The sequence below is a fragment of the Pan troglodytes genome, chromosome 2 (assembly GCF_028858775.2).
Source record: "Pan troglodytes isolate AG18354 chromosome 2, NHGRI_mPanTro3-v2.0_pri, whole genome shotgun sequence".
NCBI lineage: Eukaryota > Metazoa > Chordata > Mammalia > Primates > Hominidae > Pan > Pan troglodytes.
The window spans coordinates 89,251,776-89,279,110 of record NC_086015.1 but is presented as its reverse complement, the minus strand read 5'-3'; the positions used below and the strand labels follow the sequence as shown (position 1 = coordinate 89,279,110).

At 35.1% G+C, this 27,335-nt stretch overlaps 1 protein-coding gene across 5 annotated transcripts in view; it reads right to left on the bottom strand.

Moving 5' to 3' along the window:
• CADM2 (cell adhesion molecule 2) overlaps positions 1 to 27,122 on the bottom strand; it is a 1,117,362-nt gene extending 1,090,240 nt beyond the window's left edge. For 2 of the 5 annotated variants that reach the window (XM_016941509.4, XM_063806909.1), the window contains exon 1: positions 26,421 to 27,120. In XM_016941509.4, the coding sequence (XP_016796998.2) occupies positions 26,421 to 26,481 (61 nt within the window). In that variant the 5' untranslated portion in view covers positions 26,482 to 27,120. Of the gene's footprint in view, positions 1 to 26,420 lie in introns of all 5 variants that reach the window. The other 3 variants (XM_016941510.4, XM_063806910.1, XM_016941511.4) reach the window with 2 other exon arrangements.
• Positions 27,123 to 27,335: the final 213 nt, after the last annotated feature.

Sequence of the window (27,335 nt, the reverse complement as noted above, 5' to 3'; positions counted from 1 at the left end):
TGAAATTGGGTAATGGTAGTTGTCTGATGAAGTTCATTGAGAGGCTTTCAGAAACGCTTACTCAGCAGCAACTGGCTATGCCAAAGGAGAGTTGTATCCCACTAATGGGGTCAGCTAAGCCATGGGCCACTTTAAAAATATGAAATCATAGTCTGAATTTAAAGTGGTCAATATGAGCAAGATTTTTTCTTTGGTTAGATTAGAATCTTTTAATTGCATTGAAGGTACTTCACTTACTGATGCATTAACTTAAGTACATTCAGTTTAGACCCACTAGCAATTATCAGGTCAGCAATTCTACTAAGATAACTGCTTTTATTAAGGAGCAAAAAATATTACAGAAAAGCTTGCTTTTAGTGACATTGAGGATAATTTCGTGTACATCTGGAATAGTGAAGTATATATTGAAATATTTTAAATGGGGTATGTGTAATCATTTAGCATCAAAGAAGCAAACATCAATGAATGCACATGTTTCTTGTTCTCTCATCTTCATTATTATTAATGAGCCATGATTAAATATTAATCTCCAGAGTGATTCAAATCTCTCTGAAAAAGTACAAACCAAAATTTTGTATATTACCTCATTAGCTTAACCTAATAAAAGTTATATTTTAAAAATCCTTGTGATATTACCTGAATATTAATATAACTGAAAGTTATATTTGTTAAAACTTTGTAATATTACTTAGGTTTAATGAACCATATTTTGATTGATAATTCATAACTCTGATTAAGAATTAAAATATCTGCTGACCAGAGTGCCCACACGTCTTTGAATACTAACTTCAAATATTGAATTAATATAATATAGTTCATAAGGTTACAAAGGAATATTATTGGCAATATATTAAAATATAGAACTACATGCATACAAATAGCCCTGTAAAAATTCACAACTTGGGCTTCACTTAAGTACCAGAGTTATATAATCACATGAAAACTAATTATATTTAGGACAATAACTCTTCAGCCCAAAACATAAACCCACATACCAAAAATTAATTTGAATCTCTTTCCTTTGGTTTCATCTTGTTTTCTTCTACTGCTGTCTGTAGAGAACTGGATTAACAATCTTATTACCTATTAAAGTTCACTATTAGAAACACCGTCTCATAAAGCTCTGGGTACCAAATATGGGTTATTTTCAAGGTTACTTGGAATTACACTTGAAGTCATTAGTACACTCATTTACCCATTAATGTTTGGCATGTGTAAAGGCTTAAAGTGATATTAAGATGTGTGTGCTTTTGAAAATGCTACAAATTGAATGGAAATAGAACTCTTAGAGAATGGGTGGAGTAGCTAGCAGTTAAGTGGCCAGCTTGGGGTTTCAGAATGAGAATGTCTTCTGTGTCAAACTAAATAGTTTGTTCTTTAATTAGTATTGAAAAGAGTGGTCCTGTAGAGAGCTTTTCATAGAAGGGAAAAGTAACCTGACCTTTTTTTTTTTTCTTTTTTTAAGGAATATAAAGCTGGAGACTGTGGAGGGTGAGAGGCAGTGGGGACTAGCTGTTGAAAGAGAGAATGTAGCAGTAGTAAAGATGAAAGACTGCAAGGATTCAAACAAGGTTATGGCAATAGAGGTGAAAAGAAAAGGCCATATAGAGATTATGAGTTAAGTTAACACGGGAGGTAAGGGAGATGGAGGGGTTAAGGACAGCCTCAAGTGTTTTTTTTTTTTTTTTTTTAGCTTAATCTTGAGGTGGCTATGAGGGCATTAACTGAACTAGGGAATTGCAAAGTTGCAGAAGGCCTGGAGAGAGGCAGCTGACTGGAAAAGCTAATGAGTTCAGTCTTTGGACATGTTACACTTTTGTGTGCCTACACATCTTTTGGTGAAGAAATATGGGAGGCAGTTCAAAATAAGGAGATGCAACATGGGAAACAGCTCAGGCGTAGATATCTAGATTTAGTTTATTAATTAGCACTAACTCTCTTGCTCTTGTTTGTGCCTTTTAAAATAAGTGTGTGTGTGTGTGTGTGTGTGTGTATATATATATATATATATATATCACAGTGAAGAAGCCATTTGTGAAAATAGAAAGTCTGAAAGTGATTTAAAATACTGGGCATCTTTATTATAAAACAATTTCTTGAAGTTGATAATGTCCACCTATGTATATCACACTTGCTGAATGTTTTGATATTCAGATAACATATTTTCCAGTTCATCATCATGCAGCTAAATATATTATTTAAAGCCCCACTTGTGTTGTGTATTGAAATTCCAAGAATGAAAAACAAAAATCGTAATGCAATGCAAAAGCTGATGTTTGACAGAAAATTCTTCTGGCTGCCATGTCTGAGTTGACAAGTTAAAAGGGAAAATAATATGGATTAAATGCCTTTACATCCTAGCAGGTGTCTAGTCATCAATAATATTCACTGAAGGCCATTGTGTATAGAGCACTTCTCTTTGTTTCCTAATTCCCCGCTTGGCTCCAGGCAGAAATAAAGGGAGGTAGACAATGATTTCTGACACCTCTAAGAACTTTGAACAGAAAAAAGCTTTCCCTGCAATATGCAGGTATTATTTCATCAGCACTCTCTTAAAAGGTATCTGTGGTATTTATCATAAAATTTATTTTATTAAAAATTGGCTTTGGAATTCTAGGCATAATAGTCAAATTCCAAACCACTACACGGGAATAATAAAATCTGTATTTTCAATGAAAAAAAAAAAAAAACAGATATAGACAAGAAATCTCCAGGAGAAGAAAACAAACTGATTTTATTGGGATTTATTTTTAGCATAACACTTACAGATTAAAAGATGTGATGTCCAAAATATTTGATGCAAAAATAAGAAACTGATGAAAAAACTTTATATCTATTTTAAATGGTCTTTTAGTGAGAGTACAAAAATGATACATTGCAAAATGAAATATCCAGCCTTTAATATTCAAATAGGATATATGAAAATATAAATACACCATTTTAAATGGGGTTCCATAAATAGCCTGTTTAACTAAAGTTACAACATTTAAAAATATATATTCTTGGCCGGGCGCAGTGGCTCAGGCCTGTAATCCCAGGACTTTGGGAGGCTGAAGCGGGCAGATCACGTGGTCAGGAGATTGAGACCATCATGGCTAACACGGTGAAACCCCATCTCTACTAAAAATACAAAAAAAATTAGCTGGGCATGGTGGCGGACGCCTGTAGTCCCAGCTACATGGGAGGCTGGTGCAGGAGAATCGCTTGAACCAGGGACGGGGAGGTTGCAGTGAGCTGAGATCACATCACTGCACTCCAGCCTGGGCAACAGAGCAAGACTAAGTCTCAAAAAAAAAATTAAAAAAACAAAAAACGTGTATGTATATATATATATATATGCTTTATAGTTTTCAACCTATATGTCAATACAATATATTGCCATTTCATACTTTAGTACTTGATATATTTTTCATGCTAAATAATCTATTTTATTTTTAGGAAAGTAATTTTGTATTGTCTGTTATTAGTTTCATATCTCTAGACTAGTATTGTTTTTAAAATTCCAGCTCAAATTGTAAAGAAAATTGTGTATGAATATTAACAATAAAAACCTAAACGTGTAATTAGTGTACCTTCTTGGTAGAAATACTGATCTTAGGTTTTTAGACTTATATCCAGATATTTAGTTTATGTTGACATAGACTATCTGCATAAATCATCATAAAAATTGTTTTACCTGTTTAAAATACTACTTTTAATTTATAGGCTTATATTTATTTTGAAATACTAAAATTTGGAGTCCATTTTATGTCTACATCTAGAAACACAAATGAATATTTCATTTACAAAAAAAACTTGACTATATACATATTCTATCACCTTGAAAAGACGAACCGTAAAAAGAATTATTTTCTCACTGAGAAAGTGTCCTTCTAATGTGACATCAGAAGGTCAAACAAATCCACACTATTCAAAAGTCATGTGAGAGGGAAGATATCAAATCCTGGTATCTCAATTGTATGCATAGCTTGTCAGCTCAAAGAACCAGGCTGGCAATTTTAAATTTTGATTAGATTATTTAAAAGACACAGTTTAAAAGTTGTTTTCTGTGGACCTCCCTTAAAATGACAATATAAGCAGGGTTTCTCTTGCTGTCTAAATTAATGCTTTTCACTAAAATGTAATTATACTTGAAACTAGAAAAGCAAGAGAATATGATCACCCCGTAGACTTTGGCAACAGTTCCCACTTCAGTGGCACAATTTTTGGCTATGATGTTGATATTTGATTTCATTTAGTTTCTCAAACCCATCTATACCAAAATAAGATGACTCTTTCCAGGAATATATTTAATACTTCCAACAAAGAGAAAGACTCTTTGCAGTATATTCTGATTTAAAGAAGAAAGAATGGGAAGGGAGGGAAGGAGGAAGAAAGGAAAGAAGGGAAGGACAGAGGCAGAGGAGGAAAGGAAAGAAAGATAGGGAGGAAAAGTGGGCAAGTAGAAGCTGTCTACACTCAAATACAGAAGTGTTCTTCAAGTTGTCTTTATAGCTATAGGGGATCCAAAACTCAAGTAATGTAGCTTTAACATGAATTGCTGTTAAGGATTTTATGGCCACTTCTCTCTCAATACTCATGTATAGATTTATAAATAGTAACGTACAATTCAGATTCCTCCCTTTTCTGTCTTCTGTGCCCCTCCTTTCTCTGGCACCCTAGACCAAACAAACTTAGACTTTAAAATGGAAGACTATGGTATATCCTTTCTAAATGTTCTGTAATTATTAACAGGATTTTCTATTCTTTCTCATTAGATTACCTTTAAAAATCATCATTCTCAGTAAACTATCGCAAGAACAAAAAACCAAACACCACATATTCTCACTCATAGGTGCGAATTGAACAATGAGATCACATGGACACAGGAAGGGGAACATCACACTCTGGGGACTGTTGTGGGGTGGGCGGAGGGGGGAGGGATAGCTTTAGGAGATATACCTAATGCTAGATGATGAGTTAGTGGGTGCAGCGCACCAGCATGGCACATGTATACATATGTAACTAACCTGCACAATGTGCACATGTACCCTAAAACTTAAAGTATAATAATAAAAAAAAATTCCTATATTACTAATCAAGTATATTTTACAAAATACCACTGAGTGTGGTGCATCCAAGATTCTGAGGATCTAATATAAATTCTGGATCTAACAATTTTGTTTCTGCTCACAATATCTCCATAATTTATTGAGTTTCCATAGATTTTAGATCTGATATGAGCCATTTTACCATGTTAACTTATTAACCCTCACCATATCCTCTGAACTGGATATCACAATTCTCATTTCTAAGGTGAAACACCTTAAGCTCAGAGAGGTAGCCTCACTTATTTAAAGTCACGCAGCAAAGAAAGAACACAGGTCATGCCTGTTAGATTTCAAAATCACACCATCTTAGCTCTCTCTGTACCAGTAATCTGAAGTTACATTCCTCCAATTGCAGATAACAGTACAACATAAAAAGGTAGCTCTTCTTATTATTATCTTGCCAGGAATTTAAAAAATGAATAAGATAGAATTTGAAACTGGAAGACAATCTCACCACATTTTGGAAAGATTGGTTTCCAAAATGTGACTAAATAGTTTACTTGAGAACATGCGCATGTGGAAAAACTCTTCTATCTGTTAATATTTTGCTGTTCATAATAAATTACTCTGAAACCCATTAATAGGGTAAGTGAGGTGATCATCACCCTGAATCACATTTTTTAATTCTGTTCTTTCCATGGCAATTGTAAAATCCACAGGCTTAGCAATGGGCAGGGTGAAAAAAAGAATGTTCTCTGCAGCTGCAGCTGACTTTCTGGCAGACTCGAAAGCAACTGTGTTGGCAGCTAAGCCAGGCATCTGGGGCTGTCGGTGAATTAGTCTGAGGACTGACCTTCTAGAATGCCTATAAACACTATGCATTAGCTTTGCTCCATAATGAGGGGAATTTAACTCTTTGTATGATTATGATCAAGGTTATTATGAAATCCACTCTAAATTAATCAATAAAACCTTTATTGAATGAAATACTTACAAAGGAAATAATAGGTCTTTGGCTTTCTTAACACAAATTCTATTTAATAAAAGTGAAATTTTGGATTAGTTACATGTGCAAACTGGTTTCATGACGTTCTATCTCGTGATTTGAAGTCCTTCAGTTCTCTTACTTTATCTTGAAGACAGCACACTTTTAATTATTCCAAGAAAGATGGAAAAATTAATCTATCCTTTTAGACATCAAAAAAAAGCATTTCACCACGTTTAATTTTATAGCCTAGGAGTCCTGCCTGGAAATTATTTCTTAATAAAAATATAAGGGACTCTTAGAGTAGTTGAAGAACACCTTTTTTTTTTTAGTCTCTATGAATATATAAAAAAAAGTTTATAATACTTAGTGTAAAATAATCTTCATTTATTGAAGTTTATTCCTGGAATCATCTATTTCTCTCCCCCTTAAGGCCGACAGTTTTTAATAATTTAAGATTTTTCTTAGAAGAAGTGTTTTACAAAATTGAGTATTTCTTCAAAGATACCTCTTCTAGTTACTCAATAACTCTAGTTATCCTCTATTTATAGAGAATAATGTAAAAAGACAGAAATGCAATGAAGTATGTACACAGGCACACACATTTTTTAAACAAATGGAATCATGTAACAATAAGATTTATTGATTTATATACTTAGATATCAGTAAGTATGCCAATATATAAATATACACATTAATAAATATACACGTTTCCTCCATTTTACAAGCAGCAAACCTATTTTTAAAGCACATGAAAGAATTGTGCATCAGTAGAATTTTACAAACACCACTAGTGATAAATTTCATCATTATATAACACTTTTGTCAGATTAAAACTTTTTCATCTAATGACAAAGACATAATCATATTCTAACCTTTGCAAAGCATATCCATTTATTTAATTTTAGCTGCTGAATTGGAGTCAGTCTTCAAGTTGAAAAGGGACCTTGGAGATGATCCAAGCCTAACACCCTCTGAGTAACTGACCTCTAGAGAGATGAGCTGTTTCCCCGGGTGATGGGGGGAGCTAATGGCACAGCCACAATCAGAACTTTAATTCTTGATGCCCTATCTTTTGTACTTTCCATTTACACAATGCTTCCTCTGAAATAAGATTTAAATAGGGTTGAAATGAGATCATGTTTAAATCTAAAGTGCCACAGAAGTGATTTTTAAAGTTACATCCAATTTTGCTAAAACATATTTCTTATGTAAAATTTCCCCTATGGCCTATTATGATGTTTGGTTTTATTGTTTTCATATAATTCAGTTATAATTCCATGACTTTAAATTTCTGATAAAAAAGAACACACATGCTGAACTCCTAGCAATGTTAAGCAATAAAACGGGAAATACATTTAGACTCAGAAAAGTCTTCTTATGGCATTTCAGCTAGTAAATTCCTCCGCTCTATTTTCCCTTTTATTGTTTTAAATGAACACTGGTATTGTGCTTTAAGTCTTATGCCATAAACACATAAACACAATTACAAATGTTTTTCAAGTAATAAATAATATATTGTGAAATATGGAAAATGATGTGTCTGAGAATGGGCTTAACTCAATCATTACTAATATTAAGTAGGTCCATTTTAAATACACGTGTTAATTTGGTTTCTGTTCACTGTAGGAAGCTGCTCAAAATGTAAAGAATATTACTTTAAAAATAACACAAGATAATTATATTTACTCATGCAATAAAAACTTATTGAACAACTGTGTGCCAGAAAATATTCTAGAAGTGGAAGATTAAAACAGTAAAAGATAACTCTGCATTCACAGAGCTTATCAACTAGTAAAGAAAAGACAGAAAACATACACGTTAACAAGAAAGAAATACATAATTCCTGATAGTGACACAAATATTTTAAATAATGTCAAGGAAGTACTTTAGATTATTAGCACATTTATATTAATTTCTTAATGTTTAGATGAGCAAGTACACCTTTATCATTTCTAAAAATTTGCCATCTCTAATTTACTCCATGTATTTTGTATGTTTATGTGAAAGGAGAAGACAAACTTTTTGCAAATGCCTTTATTCTCCTTCAAAAGTCTTTATTTTTAAACTTTTGCATAAGGAATACGGTTCCCCCAGAATGTCAGGTTTTCCCCAAATTTAAAGATCTTAGTTTAAAGCAAGCAATGTTCCCTTTGAAACACCTGCTGATTGACACCTTAGGAATTAAACGTAGACACTGCTTTTGTTAAGTGTTGTTTTCTGTTGACGTCAATATTGCATGAAAACAAATCAACGATGAAACCATTGCTCTCTGTTTTTAAGAACTATTCTGTTGTGGTATTCTTCCAGTTTTATATCTGAACATATGTAGCCAATAATAAAATACTTTTGAAAATCTGAAAATTTGTAAACTGCAAAGCTATAATAAGAGGAGTATCTGAGATTCACCTACAAAACAAAAGCATGTCCTAATTATTGCATCCCATCACCTCCACTCATATTAATGCCACCATAGACAGACTAAAGTATTAATTTTAAGAAAAAAATGTATCTTTTCACAAAGTCAACTAGAAACTTCTCAGTTTAAGTTGTATGTGAGAATATATTAAGTTTGTGGTAAGATAGATTCCCCAAAGATTATCGTTTTATTTCTGGTCATATGTGCTTATCATTTAGACCTACCTCCTAATTGTGTTAGGCTTCTTCATTATCAGTGCTCTTCCAAGAAATCAGGTGCTGGACATGCTGCACCAAATATCATCCTAAGTTCTTATCTAGTTATATGTAAATCTCTTTCACCATGTGCAATGATGTCAGTACCCACTGGGTCCATCAAACCTTGATTTGCTGATATCAGCTATAAATCTGTATCAATTCTTCATTGGAGATTCTGATTTCTTTCAGTATAATAAAGAAATATATACTTAAAGGCGCTAAAGATCTATATCCATCATTTTTATTATCCTATTGCTTTTATTCTCTTGACCAGCATAGTCTATTTTCTGGCATTTTCACCTATTCTGCTATCTGACTCTGATTTCAAAAGAAATCCAGAAATCCCTTACTTACTGTTGTCTTTGTTCATGGTGAATTTGTTGTTATTTAGTCTATCTTTTACAGTAAAAAACACCTTTAGATCTGTGAGATATAAATCTTTGATGATTGATAAAATGTGGCAAGATGAAAAAAGTCTTCTACAGAAGTTTCCAAGGGTGCATTTGAAAAGATAAGATGATATGCCAGAGTAATCTGTTTGCAGCCACTGATTACTAATAGTCAGTGGCTATGCTACATTGCCTAGGATTAATTTTCATCAAAGATAATTATTAAGAAAGCCTCTTCTTATTTGGATAAAAGTTCTCAAAGAAATAATGACCAAAGGATATTATAAAAATGTATAGAGCATTTCGGTATGAACTGTAGAGCCTCAATCCAAGGAGAAACATACTGGAAGAGATGTGTTTAGTGTCTAACTTTACTTCTAAGACAAGTAATCACCAGATTATCACCAAATGTAAGTGGTTTTTATTGTATTTCTGATACTTAATAAAATAACCAATAGATTTCTATATTTCTATATTTTTGAAGGAAAAATACTTTTGAAATATATTGGTTTATGATGGATTTTTCACTAAATACTATGCTTTATTTAATTTATTTAAAGTATGACATATTTGAAAAATAGGTATTGGTCTGATAGTCTTATTTAACTTTCTATAATATAAATATAGTATCAAATATTTTAAATTTAAATACTTTCTAATTTCTTGTTGGTATCTCTACCAAAATGTCAACTTTCAAAAAATGAATCAAACACGGAATGGTTTCTGAACATGTAGATATGACAAATTCACAAATACCTTTCATAATTTCTTTATCTGGTTCACCCTTTATTCCCATAACATAGTAACTAAAAGCTAGAAAGTATTATAATACAAATAATTACTCCCCAAGACATACTTTTTATATAATCTTAAATATTTTATCTATTTACCATTAGGTTTCTTCATAATTTAAGGTTATGGTGGTATAAAATGGGAATTACCCAATTCTCCTTAGGAAAACTTTCATTCAATAGAAAATGAAGGCATCCTTGTGAATAAACAATCCCAGTTCTTTTAAGCAGATCCCCCATTCTAAACTCTTATAATACTTTTGATTTTCATTTTGTTTGGGGAGGCCAGACAAGAGCACAGAGGTCTAGCAGTGCATTCACTTATGCTTATTAGTTTAGAAGATGTTCATCTCAGAGATTATCTCTCTACATTGTAAGATGACATCCTGTGGAAGCATTTTGAAATTCTGTATTGATTCTGTCTTCCACAGATAAAAGACTTGCAAAATAACAGAAAACACAAAGAGTTTTCTCTATAATGTTGAGTTTCCTACTAGGGTAAAACTTAAAGTTTTTATGATCTAAGTAGCAGCAAGGGGGATTTATTATGTGAGAAATAAAGGATATAAATTACCTTTCCCCACTCAAAATGATAGGTATGCAAAATTACAATTCTACAAGGAGGTATTTGGTTAAAACTCTTAGAGTAACTTCATTACTTTATATCCGGGTTTTCATTAGAAAATATATAATATATGCTTCAGAGATGGCATTACAAAATCCTTAAGAAACGTAACTTACAATTGCTTATACAGTACATCGGATGATTTTTGATGAAAAAAATGCAATCCCTTATAAGTTTTCTCTTATTTGCCTTTCCAAAGTGTAAAGGTATCTGAAAGAAGCTATAATTATTACCAATAAAATATACCACAGAGATACCAGTGTACTAAATATAGATGGAGAGTGAAATAACTTTGTTTGTTTGTTGTTTACTTATTTTGTTTTAAATAACTGTTTTATTTTCGACTATCAGGTAGCACCAAGATTACGGGAAGGCACAATTATCTTAATAACATCTTGAAACTTGAAAAGATTAACAGACAGCCTAATTGAGGTCACTTTTCTTGAAAGGGAGGTAAATTAGGCAAACAAAATTTCCTTTCAAGAGAAAGCTTTCTCTTTTCTTTTGTTTGAAAACTTAATGCAATTAGTAATATTTCAAATAATGGTTAGAAATAAATGCTTTTTCTTGAGATCACATATTTGCAGCATTTTACACTAAATCAACCCAAACTGTACAAAAATGTTACCATTTTAACTTCTGACTCTAATAATAATCAAAGATTTGGTAAATAAAAAGCCAACTATGAGGTTTTAAAAAACATAATAAAAAATTTGAAGATATCAGAATGTAATATATTGTCTTAAATGTTACAGAAATGAGGTAAGTAATAAAGTGTGATATATCTTGCTTCTTAGGAAGGTTTTTATCTACTGTACAAAAATACTGCTGAAAACAATGATACAAAATCAATATAAACTTAGTTGGTTAGTAAAAAATAATACCACTAGGAAACCAAAGCTATGCCTTACTTAATGCACTTCTTGTATGAGAGTATTTAATGAACAGAACAGGACCAAAGAAGTCACTAAGACACAAAGATGACAGAACAGCACCACCTAGTTCCCTTTATAAAAGTTTCCAAACATGTATGCATCTCTGACTTAGGAAAACTTAATATATTTCAAAATAAATCATTTAATATAAAACTATACTCTAGCCACTTATCACCTGCAAGACTGCATTTACTTGAATTAAAGTTTCTTTTAAAACCAAAAGAAAGTAAAATTAAAGTTAATGGGTAAGCACAGGTTTTTCTAACTGTGGATTGTATTACTGTGTATAATCCAAATAAGTAAGTCCCTAAACTGAACTATTATAAATGCTAGACCACCATCATTATGATTTCCAAAGTATATATATATACATATAATTACAGAGTTCGCTTATCTATTTTAACATGTATATCATCCATTCCAGAGATATTACTAGCCAATAAATAGTAATATTCAAAAATACCATACAATCTGTTAGAAATGTGGTATCATTCCCATCTTGGGATCATCAAAGTTAAATATTAAAGGAAGTAAAACATGATGCCAAGAATATTTGTAGCCTGTTCATATGATGTGTGTTTCTCTCCAATGTTTTAAATAATTGTATAAAAATTCATTTTATTTTTAAACTTCTTAAATGATATCCCCATGTATTCTTCAGCTTTGTTGACCAGGTGGTTAATATTTCAAACATATTGAATAAAAGTTTAAGGAACAACATTTAACTGACACTTTCAAAAAGCCAAATAATGTTAGTATAGGTTTTAACCAAGCATGATGCATTGTAATATAAGCAAGGCGGGAGTTTTAATATATATGACACAGTGTAAGGAGCATTGTTTCTAGATAGGACACTTTAAAAATGTTTTCCCTGAGGCATCAGCGGCTCTTTAAATGAATGTTGCTGGTAACATCAGAATTGCTCAAGCAGAACTCTAGGTCTAAAAAAACTAAATATTGTTGCTTGTTACATAGTTCCTTCTCACAGACCTCTTCTCCCCTACATTCCCTCTGCTGACCTGGTCACCCACTGTTCTGGACCACTGAGTCTTTATGAAATTAAATGAATCATCCTCTCGAACAAATCAGTTAGAATAGAGCATTCTTGAATATTTCTTTTTCACTTGTCAGGTTCTTTCAAGTTGTATTAACAATAATAAAAATAAAGAAACTGGCATCATACTGAGAACGTTTTCAGGATAAACGACTGGAGGAAATGAGAGCTCTTTAATCTAACCTTAAATTTAAAAAAACGTGTTAAAAGCCCAGTGAGGTTTACAGCATTGTTGTAAAGCAGTGATTTCACATCCTCATTGATATATCTGCATTCTGTTGCTGTTGAAAGATATTACTATAAAAATAAAATGTCTAATTTTGATTCAGAAAGGCATTACAGGCTGGGCACAGTGGCTCATGCCTGTAATCCCAGCACTTTGGGAGGCCGAGGTTGGCGGATCACCTGAGGCCAGGAGTTCGAGACCAGCATCACCAACATGAAGAAATGCTGTCTCTACTAAAAATAGAAAATTTAGCCGGCGTGGTGGCACGTGCCTGTAGTCTCAGCTACATGGGAGGCTGAGGCATGGAATTGCTTGAACCTGGGAGGCGGAAGTTGCAGTGAGCCAGGATCATGCCACTGCACTCTAGCCTGGGCGACAGAGCAAGACTCTGATTCAAAAAATAATAATAGTAATAAAAGAAAGAAAGAAAGATAGAAACTAAGAAAGGAATTACGTATTTTGATTTGTTTATTATGTGGCCAACACTAGACTGTAAACTCCATAAGGGCAGAGACTCTTTCCATCTTGTTCACTTATACATCCAGCATTTTACAACACTGCCTTCAAATAGGTATTTGTTGATAAATGAATCAACGAATGAATAAGTTATGCTTCAGAAAACCAAAGGCTATGAAGAATAAAATGACCACAGAAAATTTTTAATGTACATGAAATGCACAGAAATATGAAATCAAACTCAAAATTGAAAAACCTTATCCAGTCCACTTCCTAATAATAAAAATGACAAAGGAATCAATTTCCTAATTTATAGAATTGATCTATGGATGTGATTTTGTGAGAAAAGTATGTATGGCTCAAACTCAGGCCAATGGCTACAAAATTAATTTATAAACTTCATTGACAGAGAAAGAAAAGCTCTGAAATTTACAGAGGCACATATATCACAATAAAAAATCTGTTTACATATGTAAAATCCTTAAGCACTAAACAATGCATAGATGGATATAAAAAGTTAAATTTTAGGAAATGCTATTTTAAGAGCATGCAGTTAATGTTATACTATGTTATAAAACATCTTTAGGTGGAAAGGAAAAAGAAAAATGCCATCTCTGCAGTTTGCAATCATCCATAAGTTCCTTCTACAATACATCACCAAAGAATGAATGTGGTTCCAACCACTCAGTCTATAGCTGAAAAAACTAAGCTACAAGAGAAGTAACTTGTTCAAGGCCAGTGAGACCGTGACACGGCTTGCCTGAGAACTTAGGTCTCTTGCTTCCCACCATCATGTCTTACTGCTGTAAGGCACTTCCAAAATCAAAGTTTTAATTAGTCCATTGATAGCTCCTCCCTTTACAGCATAAAGAACCCTCACTACAAAATAAAAGACCTGCACCAGACCAATCTCACTACCACTTCCACACGAACCACAATTTGACCATGTCTGCTGCTTGTGTTCCACTCCATTCCTCTATTACCAATCCACCTCTATACTCCATCATGGTATGGCTAGGTGATGAGAATTTCCTGGGAGAAAATATCCCTAATGCCTGATCGAATTTACTTTTACCTTATAGTTAGTCCATCATTAAATGATAAGAAATATTAATCTCCCCAGTCTGTCCATACCCATCAAGCATATTTGTTTTATTAAAACATGTACTCTTATGCTGTTGTATCTTTCAGGGATAATATGTTCTGCTTTGTTGATAGTCTATACTTGCACACAGTCAATAAAATTGGGTAAAGCGAGATAAAGTTTAAAATAAATTAGTGACTTCCACCAGACCTCTATAATACTATGCAGTTCTTATCTCTCTAGAATACTTTTATTATAGCATTGTAAATTTCATGGAAATGAAATGATATGGAGAAATGGAGTTACTAAATGGTAACACCATTAGTTTTACCTCATCCCTAGCATTTCTATGTTGATAAAAAAGCAAGCCAATGAACATGAAACTATCCTGTATAAATTTTACTTGATTTTTAAAAATATGTTTGTAAATGTTATTGAACATACAACTTCTTTTTCATGTTACTTATCATGAAATCTTTCCGTAAAATCAATACTTTTTGTGCAATAGTCTTTCTATAAAATCAGTACTTTTAGTGTAATATTTGTTTGCTAAATATTATGGATATTGTCTTTAATTTTGTGCCTCTGGACAAGAATGTTGGTCTGAAATGCTTTAGCATGTAAAGTAACAGGTAAAGGTGTTTCTTTCCTATAACAAACTGAAATTCAATTTTAAGTGAACCATTACGACTAAAAGTCTTGAAAATAGGAAGGTATAGCTTTTCCTCACAGTTCCAATTTCAGATATTATGTGGCTACACACAAAAAAATTAAAATATGTCATATTTAACCATAGGTTATAGGAATATCCTCAATATAATGAATAAATTCAGTAACATATTAAAATGTTTCACTGAAACAGTGAAATAGTCAACAAAAATTGCCTCCAACAAAAATTGCAACAAAAACTACCTTCCCTTTAATTCACTAGTCTCTGAAAAGTTGATGAGCAGGGGCCAAACAGAAGCCATGTTAGAGAAGGTTTATTCTGCAACTGTAGCATCATACAGACATGGTTTAACATAAAGCAAGACTAGGTGCTAATAGAAGCTATGAGAGAATATAATTCTTAATACCAACTGTATAAAGCGGCAAGAACCCTTAATAAATTTTGCTAGTTTATCTTCATTTGACATTTATTTACAGAATATATATTTCTCTATGAGGATGATAGAGTGATTTCCGCACCTGGCATTCAGGTAAATCTTAAGCTAGTCTAGTTAATAATATCTTTTCAAATGCTAAGAGTCATGAAACAGTCAAAAATCCACAAGACATCAGGGAAATTGATTTTTAAAATGTGAAGAAAAACTATATGACTTTTAAGAAAAGTCGCATTTCACTGGGACTTTTTAGAAAAAGTATTCTTAAAACACTTTATGTGAAAATATAGTCACTACAAATTGTAGAGTCTTTTCTCCCTTGGTTTCGAGTTTCCAGTACCTGTACTTATATTTTCTTTAAAAGGCAGATAATATTTCCATCCTACCTCTATCTTTCAAATGCAAAAAAAAAAAAATCAAATTCAATCACAGCATATATGTGTCATCAACTGCCTAAGTATAAATAACTAAGCATTAAAAACACAAATAGACTAACATTTAGAATTTTTAAAGGGCCTTTTAAATAATACTGACAGAATCTCTTCCAGTTAACTGAGAAGAATGCACCCTGAATCTTTACTTCAGGGACTAATCAGAGAACCTCTACTGTCTAGCTTGGCAGTAAAAAAAAAAAAAAAAAAAAAAAAAAAAAGCAGGTCAGTCCACACATAATCTGGTGGATCAAGGTCAGCTTGTAATTCCTCTTTGCTTATACATTTATCCGGAAATGCCAGCTACTCAAAGTAGAACAAGAAGATAATGTGGCTTCACGTTTAACCAAAGTCATCATCAGGAATATTTTTGAAGCTAGAAATAAAATCTTTAGAAAGTAGATTAAAGATAAGGGGTTAAATACCCAAAGATATCGGGAAGATTCAAATAAATGTTTACAGTGCAAATTTGAATTGACTACCCTGACTGAAAGCAATTAATTCATATTTTTGTTAAGTACACCATTATTTAGTATTATTTTTGTTTCTTGGGGTGCATTTCTGTCTTCTTCCTGTGTATTACATATAAATGAAAAGTCACTGCAAATATTTATTCTATTTGGAGTACTGTATTGGCATTTTGGCAGTTATAATGTAAATACTTAAATATTATCTAGATCCAATTAAAGAGTTGTGTCAAGATTAAATCTTTTAGAAGAAAACTAATCAATCAGTGGAATGAAAACATTAAAAAAAAGGATAGACCAGACATTCGATTAGTCAAAATATTATAATAATAATATATGAAGTTTTATATAGATCACAGAATAGACAAAATCAAATGCTCAGTTCTCTCATGAAATAAGAACACATAAATGCTTAAAATAATCAATAGAGGGCAGATGGCATTCTTTTGTCTACTAAAACTAAAACTATAGCTTCAAAAATTATGCTATTGTGTAAAATAATCAAACAAAAATTGTCAAAACATATTTATTATATCAGCTTATAAAACGCTTTTTATTGCCATAAGCATAAATAAAAGAATAAAAGACACAAGTTGCAGTTACAAATTAAACCACCATTTTCTTATGACATAAGACACAGAGGAAGACATGTAAGTCAAAGGGTACAATTAAGACAAATGCACTCTCATACTCATGTAATATAAGAAAGTATCCCCCTTGTAAGTGATAACACATACAAAACAAGCCAATTCTTATAGCAATCTCTCCACAATTGAAGTCTCTTTAAGAAAAAGATGTCTGTCTCTCTCTGTTGAGTTCAGCGTCTCTCTATACTTCCACCAGTATTCAAATTGCATCCAAATTAAAACCTGAAAATAAAATGTCTCAAATTTGGCAATGCACTGATATTTGGCAGTCCATAAAGATTGCAGGCAATTAATACTGCTTAAATATCTACAGCCTCACATAAAAACCAGCAAAACTTCAATATCCCACCATAGCAAGATGTGTTAATGGGCTAGTTAAGGAATAGAGTATTGACTTAGGAACAATTTCTGATTCTTCTTTTTGTTTGGGAAAGTGAAAGGAACAATCCCTATTCAGGGTAGGGGATACACATTTTCACTCATTATTTTATTTCAATCCTAGAGCAGTATCTGTTATTTAGAAATAACAGATACTGTATTATGTATCACAATGGTGAATTTAATTCTGCCTTGGCAGGATAACTAGTAAGTGCAGAATGTGAGTAACAGCTTGCTATATTGGAGTCATAGATATATAATTGCCTTCAGAAACATCCTTCTCTGAATACCACCTACACATTAATACATGACAGTGAACTTACAGCCAGACCCCTGTTCTATCCCACATGATCCCTGAAAAGGCTTTGAAATGAGGACACGTGCATAATTAAGGCACATTGAATATCACAGAACATGTAACAAACTAGAGTATTATGAATCCTTAGGGGAACCTCATAGAACTAATACATTTTCTAAAGAAAGCTGCACATGAGTAAAGGGAGACTAAAATGCTAATTACATCCTCTCAGTGGAAGCTATAGAAAAGTTGATTCTTGAATCCTGAAGTTGGACATAGAATGGAACATTTGTATACAGAAGGGCTGGAGAGGGAAAAAAAGACCTTGACATAAAAGCCCTTGAATAGATGGTTTACACAATTCATGAGAAAATAAATGAAGCAAAATAAAAATATAACAGTGGGAGAATTCCAAACCTCCTGAAAGGGTTAAGTATGAGAACTGATTTCGTATTAGAAAGGGATTATGTAACAACAGAGGGAAATACTCAGCCTAGCATATGCTAATTTAGGCAGCTTTGCCAGGCGTTTCTCTGTGTGTTTGGCTGGCTGACTCACATTCCTTTCCCCTTCTTTTTGCCATTTTTATTAAGAGACTACGGAATGGAGCTTTCAAAAAAATGCAATAATAACAATAACAAAAACAAGTCAATACACATTGTACATGTTTTATCCTTGCTAAAACGCTGGGGTGTGCTCCTTGGGGGTTGAAAGGAAAAACACCCAATCTGTACATATTCTGTACATATCCTTTAGCAAAACACTTCTTTATTCTTCATTCCCCATTAATTTATTTTAATGGATCTTTCAAGTCAGTAGCACGGGCAGGGAATGGGAGGGATATTATATTCCTGGAGAGTATAAAGGAAGCCGAGTTACTATTCGGACTTCAGCACATAAAATAGAGAGCAGTAAAGAAATGGCAATTAAATAAAAAGCTTACTATATATTTTTCTTTGCTTTTACATATAAATATTCTAATTCATAATACATTATTTCTCATTTAAACTTAAGCCTACAACTCCAGATTGAAAAACAAGAGATGTAAAAGGTATCAGAATGAACGGAAGTTATGAATGTCATGGACACTTTTCCCCATGGGGGATATAGGAGAAGCTAATATAAAATAAGAATTTATTAAGAAAATTAGGACTTTTTTTACACACTATAAATTTTAGGCCTTGATGTTTAAATAAGCATTATGGAAGGCACCTGCATTTTAAAATACAAACAATTTTAGCCTAAAAGTAAAAATATTTCTTTACAATAATAAATTAATTGGCTTTATAAATTACAGCAAATCAATATAACAGCTATACACTTAGCAATCGGCAGCATATCTTTGTCAGGAAAGGTACGTTCTCATTCTGTTCTCAAGGACAACTTTAGATAAGCAATGTATCCTTACTGTAAATTAACCATCATAAAATATATAAAATTTTTAGAAACTCAATTTGACTTTTTAAAGGACTTTGTTTTCTTATAATGTGAAATTATTTGCACTATTTGATCACATTTAGCTTTGAGTTTTTTTTTTCTGAAAGCAAAAGTATGCTTATTTTTATTTTCTAAGCAATGCCTAATGACATCAGTATTTAACCCGTGGAAAAACTCCTTAACTATGACTAGACAGGGACTTCCTCTTCAACAATGAAATGGCTGAAAGATAATTTAAATATTCAAGTGAAAATGATTTGCTGACTCAGAAAGAGTTATTTCCAAAGTTGAACAATGACTGTGTTAATATTTACTTCAAAGACCTCTAAAATATAACGTGAATAGTTAATGGCCCCCTCTCTCTATGGCAGATCTTACTAACTTAGCTCTGTATCTATTCAAGTAGTAATAAGTTCTTATCACTCAGTTTCATAAGCACAAAGATAGATGCAGAATACTCAACTCTATTGTTATTTCATAAATTGTAAGACTTGTGTGTGTGTTTTAAGTGGAAGTCTTGTTAATCGTTGTTGCAGCCTGAGAAAATTTACTTAAAAAAAAAATAAAATTCTTAACCTTAATTGAAAGAGTAAAAGAACACAATGAGTAAAAACAAAACAAACTCTTAACTTTTCCATCATTCTATTATACATCCCTGAAAGCCCTAAACTCTAATTACAAAATTAATAAAGATGTTCTTCAGTCTTAAAAATAATGACATACTTAAATGTGTATATATGTGCATATATATAAATAAGTGACTGTGGAATATTTCCATACTCAATAATTATATCTCTGATTTTGACATTAATATTTAACTGATCCCTACTTAAGCAGAATATTTACTTCACTAATTTTTAAATAGGCTGCATGCTTCTAAGATGAAAACGGTTTCGTATATGCTTAAGGAAATCCACTGAACACATTAACAGGACCAACCGGGCTCACTACTTAGTAAAAATCAGTATGTATAACATGTTCAGTTTTTTGTTCTGTGGCAAATGGAATCAAAATATACAAAGCTACGTTAGTTCCTTTTATCTGATAGGGTTTAATGCTATAACAATGGGTTTATAACTCTTACATTTTTAGAGAACATATCAGATGACTTTGCCTATGTGATAAATAATATTGTGCAGATAGGAAACATTCTCTATTGATGTGACATAACACAAATTATACTTGACAACACTAAATAAACTGAATAGACACTGAACAGTTAACTCCTATTTTGTAAAGAAACTGCTATATTTTCATAGTACAGGAAATGCTCTAATAAGAATGAGATTAAAGGACTAACTCCTTACTCACTGAAGGAAGAACTGGATAACAGAATGCTTCCCAGCCCAACAGTTATTAAGTCCAACACACGTAAAAGATAGCATGGAAATCCTATTTTAATTTTGCTATTCATCTTCATTAAACTGACCTATGTTCCCGATAGTTTGGAAGAAAATTAAATGTTCACCATTCATTGGATGAAAATGTTGATAGTTTTAGTAGGATTTATTTATTCATCTCTAAACAAAATATATGTTCTCTCTTTTGCTTTGTCATAACCTCATGTGATTACAAATACTCTGGATCATTTCTGGTTATAAAAAGCTAAAGGATGTTTTATGTCCACTACAAGCTATGAAAAAGACTTCCCATTTCACTCTCATGCCACATGACTGCTTTCCTGTGAGTTTGCGGCCTCTGCAGAGCACATTAGGCCTGAGATGCCATTTGCATCATCACACAGCAGGGGGCTTCAGCTGCCACAGCTCTAGGTTAATCCTCACCCACCTCTTTACACAAGGAATTTGCAGAAGATGCCTTTCTTGATACTACAGAATTGCACTCCAAAAATGCTTGACATTTTCAAATAAAATGTTGGCAATGAACGTGTCCTTTTAAATATTTTAGGTTAAATCAGTAAATTTAAATTATGTCCTTTATTTTTTATGAAATTAGTTTATGATCTAATCTAATGTAAAGTATCTGGGGTTTTTAATCAAGGAAAAGAAAAAAATGGTAGGAAAAATGTTAAAAATGACTGATCAGATTGAATTCACTTAAAGATGTATATTAAGAACTATTTATGTGATACTTTAGGATAACTTTCATAAACCAATATAGCTTACAAAATGTCAAAATTAACTCTTATGTGACTTGACAAAGTATGAGTGCTTTCATATTATGAAAAGAAGAGATCATTTAATCCCATCACAAGTAATTAGGACATACCTATTATTCAATCCAACATGACTGTTTATGCATCTACTAAAATGAGGATAAGAAAATTGCATAGCTATGTAAGGCTCAGAGCTTGCCCTCAGGAAGCTTAAGTATAATAATTGTTGGGCACTAGAACTGTTTTAAGAGAGTAAATCAGACCAATATCTGCCAATTCAACAAAGGGCTTTTGACTTCAGTTTTGAGTCGGCCTCCTTAGTTTGTGATTTTCCTTCTCTCTACTTCCTCAATCTATTCAGCTAGCTGCTACAGAATAGGTGACTTAGCCAATGGGTTTAATACAGTCTAATAAAATGAGGATTATTTCTCAATAAATATCATAGAGCACTTGTCAGCAAGATCAAATAAAACATCCATATGACATTAGGTCTATATTTGATTATTAATGTACCCCCAAATCCTTCATAGTAAATAAGGCTTACTTGTCTCAATCATTGATATACCACAGACTACTTAAGGAGAAAATTTATGTCATTTGGTGTTGATTCCAGGCCACTTTCAAATGCATGCTTAGGATGTCTTCCAACATTTTTGCACTTCCATTTTGCTCTTTTAAGTGATTTAAGTATTTTTTTCTTTAAGAAAAATGACATTCTACCACTATTTCATTGTGTGACAAATAGTTTTCAAATGTCTTATCTTCTAATGAAGGACACAAGAACAGATCATCTCAGTTGATACTTAGCTTTGTCATATTATGTTCCCAGAATTCTAATAGTTATAGAAATGGGAAAAAGACAATGAAGTAAGCTTCCACATCTTGATATAAAACTAGTCTAGAAACTCCTTATATTTGCAAAGATTTTCTTAATTACCAATTGTCTGATGTTTGACTATTTAAGCCACAGTTATTGCATTTAAGTATATAGGCTCCACTTTCCAAAGTTTATGTTAATCAAAAAAGGGAGTGAGAAAACTGTATTTCAAGAACCGCATTTGGCATAAGAAATGAGCTTGCCAAGACTAAAGTTAATACACGTAAAGGTAAAATAGTTGGAAAGATATGCTTTTAGGAAGCGTAAGTATTTCATTAAGTGTATATAAGATGTATTATAATGTGCTTTCTAAAAATGTAAGGTGAGGTTCATGACAGATACTGAGGCAAGTATTATGTACGTCCAATGAGATTTAATTTGAATGTATATTCAAATTAAATTGTGCTTGTGTTATATTTTTACTAAATGTAACAAATAATTTACCAGAATATACCACGGCAAAAAACAAACAAACAAACAAACAAAAAACCCTAAAGCCCCAGTATCTGTCTTGGAGGTGCTTTTTTATATGACTAATTCCAAAAAGTAAACACAGTTCTCAACAAAATGAGGTCTTGTATGCATATATGCATGATTATTTCTGGTTATATTTTGCCCTTGTTTCTTTTTTGCCCTTTCCAGAATTGTTTCCTGTGCTACCCAGGGCATTCTCTCCATCTTTGCAGTGCCCCCTCAGGCATGGAAAGGGATAAGGTTTCAGCAAGGGTTAGCAATTGAACTGGATCTACTGTATAGCCAAGAGAGGACTTAGTTACAGGTGGCAAGCTTTTGCAATCCTTGCAAAGAAATTCATTTCTGTAATGTGTCCCTTGCACTTACTCCAGATTTTCCTCTTTCTATGATGAGGGAAAATAAGAAAAGACACATTGTAACTGAACACTAAATGAAATTTTGCTATTTAAGTAGCCTACATTCCAAGTTATACTTTGGCCAAACAAATGTTTAGCCAACAGCATATGTTTATTCCCTATCTATTATTCATTTCCTAAAGACACGATGAGGATGAGGACAAACTGGCAGATGTTATAGAATTAAGTAAGCCTTTTAAAAAAAACTCATTTTATCATTGACTAGATTCTCACCACTGGCTTATCACTCCACATATTAACAAGCCAGAAAATTGATTTTGCTTCCCAGAAAAAAAGGTAAAAAATATAGGTGATAATATAAAATACAGTCAGTTAAAACACAGAAACATGGAGAAGATATGTTCAAATGAGTCTTCTTGTCTTTAATAATGATACTGAAAGAAAGAGAATAGTAATACATGGGATAAACTGATTAGTATTACTTAAGTGAATATCACTATAGTGCTGATAAAGCTAAAAAAAAGAAGCTATTGACTGACTATAGTATTTGCCTAGTCATAACTACTAGCAGGCAGGGCAGACTCCCTCTAGCCAAAATCAGTCGCTCACTAGTTCCCCCGCCACCCTTTTCTCCCCGCACATAGAAAGACCCGCTAAGTATTTAATCTACGTCCAGAAAATAAAGCCTTCATTTTACAACCTAACCAAGTCCTAATAAAACAGTAGGGTAGGGGAAGAAACATAAATCTGAACCCCGAAACAATGTTTTCAGCCAAGCCTAAGACAAGGAAGGCATGAGCAATTTGTTGGAGCAAAAACTGACAATATCAACAAACTATGATGTGTCTGTGGAGCAGTGTTTGATGAATAAATGTGAGGCAGCCATAAACATGAGAAGACAATCCAGTGGTGCTTTGTGCCCCCTCCTCTTTCTTTCTTTCTTTTTTTTTTTAAATCCTCGTATCTCTTTTAGTGTATTCATATGGCCTGATCTAAGATGCTCCTAAGTCCACAGACATGGATGGACTTGTGCTCTTTCCCTGGTTGCTGTATAGAACCTTTATTTATTTATTTATTTATTTATTTATTTATTTATTTATTTATTGGACCTAATGCTGGTGTTGCTGCTGGTTGCAGTGGTGCATTTTCTCGGCTATACTCACACCCCTTCCCCGCACCCCCCGCTCCCCAGTCTGCTGTGAAAAGCAGCACTGTCTTAATCATTGGTTTACATACTCAATAAAAGAGACTCATGCCTGAATGCTGCTGATGGAATCTCTCCGGGTAGAGAAAGAGTAAATCCTCCTCCAGGCTGAGAGAGAGGCACCAGCAAACAGTTATTTCGCACTGCACTGAATAGACAATTCACAGGGAAATGTTGAAGGAAGAGAGGAGGCGACCCCAAGTGCAGTCCATGGCCCACATGCTCTATAATAAATAATTTCGCAGCAGCCCAGCAGTGTGTGCATTGACCGGCCGGGGCCAGCACACACAGATTGGCAGGGAAAATACATCTAGCGGTGTCGAATTTTCATTGCAATCACCAAATTAACTGATTCCCCCACATCACACTCCCCCAACACGGCACACGCCGGCGCGCGCGCGCGCACACACACACACATACACACACACACAGCAGAGCTGAGAAATGCAAGTTACTGAGAGGTGAAGTAGGGTCTCTGTGAGATTGTCTCAGCGCGGATTAAAAACCTAAGTAACGTGTCAGACACCCGGGTTACTTGTGTGAGGATGGGGGTGTGAACGGTGAGAAATGGGACTCGGCGGCGTACGCAGGGAGAATGTGCTGTCTGCCTTCACGGAGATTCTGGCACACATGACATATCTGAAATTTACACCCAACGTAAAATACACAAAAGTACCACCAAAATTTTCTACACAAGATCTCTACAAGGTCAGTTAGTTAATTCAGGAAAATTCTGCCCACCGCCTCTTTTTTCACACTCATAAATATGCATAAATAAAATTCGGTCCCCAGTCTATATCCCGGAGGAGGGCAGGAGAGAGGATGCATTCCAAGAACTTGCTGAAAGATGGTTCATTGACCTCATTTAAATCCTCCAAAGGCCGACTGGGTTTTGCACGCCAGTGAGTCTACGTGTGTCTTACTTTCAGATCCCTTTTACCCAGGGAAAAATTAATTTGATCAACTTACCTTTCCTGCAAATACCCAAATAATGACAGAAGGGTTAGAGGCAGGCAAAGAAAAAAAATCTAGTCACCTAGCTTAAAAAATATTCTATCAATCATCATTTCACATCCATCCTTGCTATATCTCACACTCAAGCCACATCCCTATACTATTCTCTTCAAAGCAACAATCTTCCGCCTTACAGCCCCTGCCCACCCAGCCCTAGCACGCCGCCCCTGCCTCCTCCACCACCCAAAGTGTCCTCATGCACTCCTGTACTATGCATTGCCATTTATTTCATAATCAGCATCGTCCTCCCATTCCACACAGCCCCCTCACTCCCTCCTCCAAAAAAGAGGGTCTGGAGAAAAGTGAACCCAGATTCCTTAGCCATCCGGCATCCAAACCCAGTGATTTGCATAATAACAGCGTTTTGTGCGGTTTCCCTCCACTGCTGCGGTCGCAGAGGTTCTTACATTTCACGTGAAAGGATAATATTAATTACGGAAAGAAGCGGCAGAGAGAGGATGGAGAGGTAGGAAATCTAAGTGAAAATATCTTAGCAGTAAAGTAACTGCTAGGGAGCATATATTTCTTTGGTTAAAAAAAAAAAAGAAACGACACAGACTGAATAATAAAAAGTCAATGTGTTGATAAAGTGGGTTTGGGTCTTTTAATTTTTTTTGCCTTTTCTCCCCTTTCTTAAATTCTTGGTTTATTTATTCATTCATTCATTTTTTTCTTTTTTCTTATTCTTTTTCCTTTCTTTTTCTTTTCTTTTCTTTTTTTTTCTTTAAATCCCAGACAGAGTCCCCTCTCTCTTCCTAGGTAAATGACACGTCTCACAACACATTTCCCCCCCCCCCCGGGGATGTTATTGCAATGCACACGGTGCTGCCGCTGCTGCTGTTATCGCCCGTCTTGGTAGCTCGCTCCCAGGCTCTCACACACTTTTTAAAGACACACGGATGTGATGATGGTGGGAAGAGGGGGAAAAGAAAAGGCGACCTGAAAAGGGGGAGGTTAAAGAGATGACAAGAGATGGAGAGGGTCGCTCAAGAGCGTGATGTGGGAGGTGGCTGGTGGGGGTTGTCGGGAGGGTGGAATGTTCAGAGAGGCACAAGTTGCCAGCCAAAAGGCGTGGGAGGGGGATGCTGGCGGGAATGGAGTGAGATGAAGGAAGCTCAGGTGAATGAGAAGGCAAAAGGTGCCGCGTAAGGGGCTGACTGTTGGGAAGGCAGGGCTGAGCCAGTGTTAGAAATTCGAGGGGCTGGTGCAAACTGCCACTGCCCCCTGCCGCACCAGAGAGTAGGGGGAGGGGGTGGAAATCGCTGGGGACAGGCGGACTGGGAGGGGAGAGTGGAAATATGGGGTGGAATGGGGAAGATGGGGAATGGGCGAGAAGTTGATGTTCCCTGCGCCGGGGCGGGGATTACCTTGTAGCAGGAGCCCGCAGACACTGTAGAAGCGGAGAACGGCGCTGCGTTTCCAAATCATGGTCCCTTCTCTAAAGGGCTGGGGAAGGAACGAGGGGGCAAGTAGATGCTGGTGAGCGGGGCACGAGAGTGCAGGGCTCCGCTGGTGTCCTCCTCCCGGCGCCCGCCGGACCCACCGTCCCCACCGCTGCGGTGTTCGAACCCGCGGACTCGGATCGGCGGCAGCAGAAGCGGCAGCGGCAAAGCACCCGCAGAATGGGGTATCGCGAAATAGTTTCTTCTCCTCCTCCTCCTGCTGGTGGTGCAGCCGCGACAGCCCGTCTTCCAGGCAGGGGTTTGGAGCTTGCCTTCCTCTCGGCGCGCACAGCAAGTCCCAGAGCCCGCCGGGGCTGCCCGAGCAGGTGGTGCAGGGATGCCGGGGTGTCGGAGAAGGTGCGGGCGAGGGCTGCAAGGAGTGGGTAGGTCACGGAGGGGAAGGACTGGGGGAGAGGGGGAGCAAGCAAGCAGCACTGCCGCTCGCGCCCGGGGCGTCTCGGGGTCCTGGGAGGGGAGGTAGAAGCAGTGGAAGCAGCGCTAGTGGCGGTAGCAGCGGCAGCGGCGGCGGCAGTGGCGGCTCCCGGATGCTCCGGCTGCAGCGGCGGCTGTGGCGGCAGCGGCAGCGGCGACGGCGGCAGCTCTACGAAGCACCAGACACAAGGGCAAGCTCAGAGCGGCGGAGGCCCCGCCCCCACCCTGGCCAGGGACAGACACCGCCCCCCGGCCAATGGAAACACCCCCGCCCACCAGGTCTGGCCAATGAGAGAAGGGGATGGGTGGAGACAAGCGCCGGGAAAAACAAACAGGCTTCTCAAGGACCCTTCGGGCAGGAAGAACTGAAGCCCCCATTCAGCACCCCTGGCGGATCTTACCTCTTTA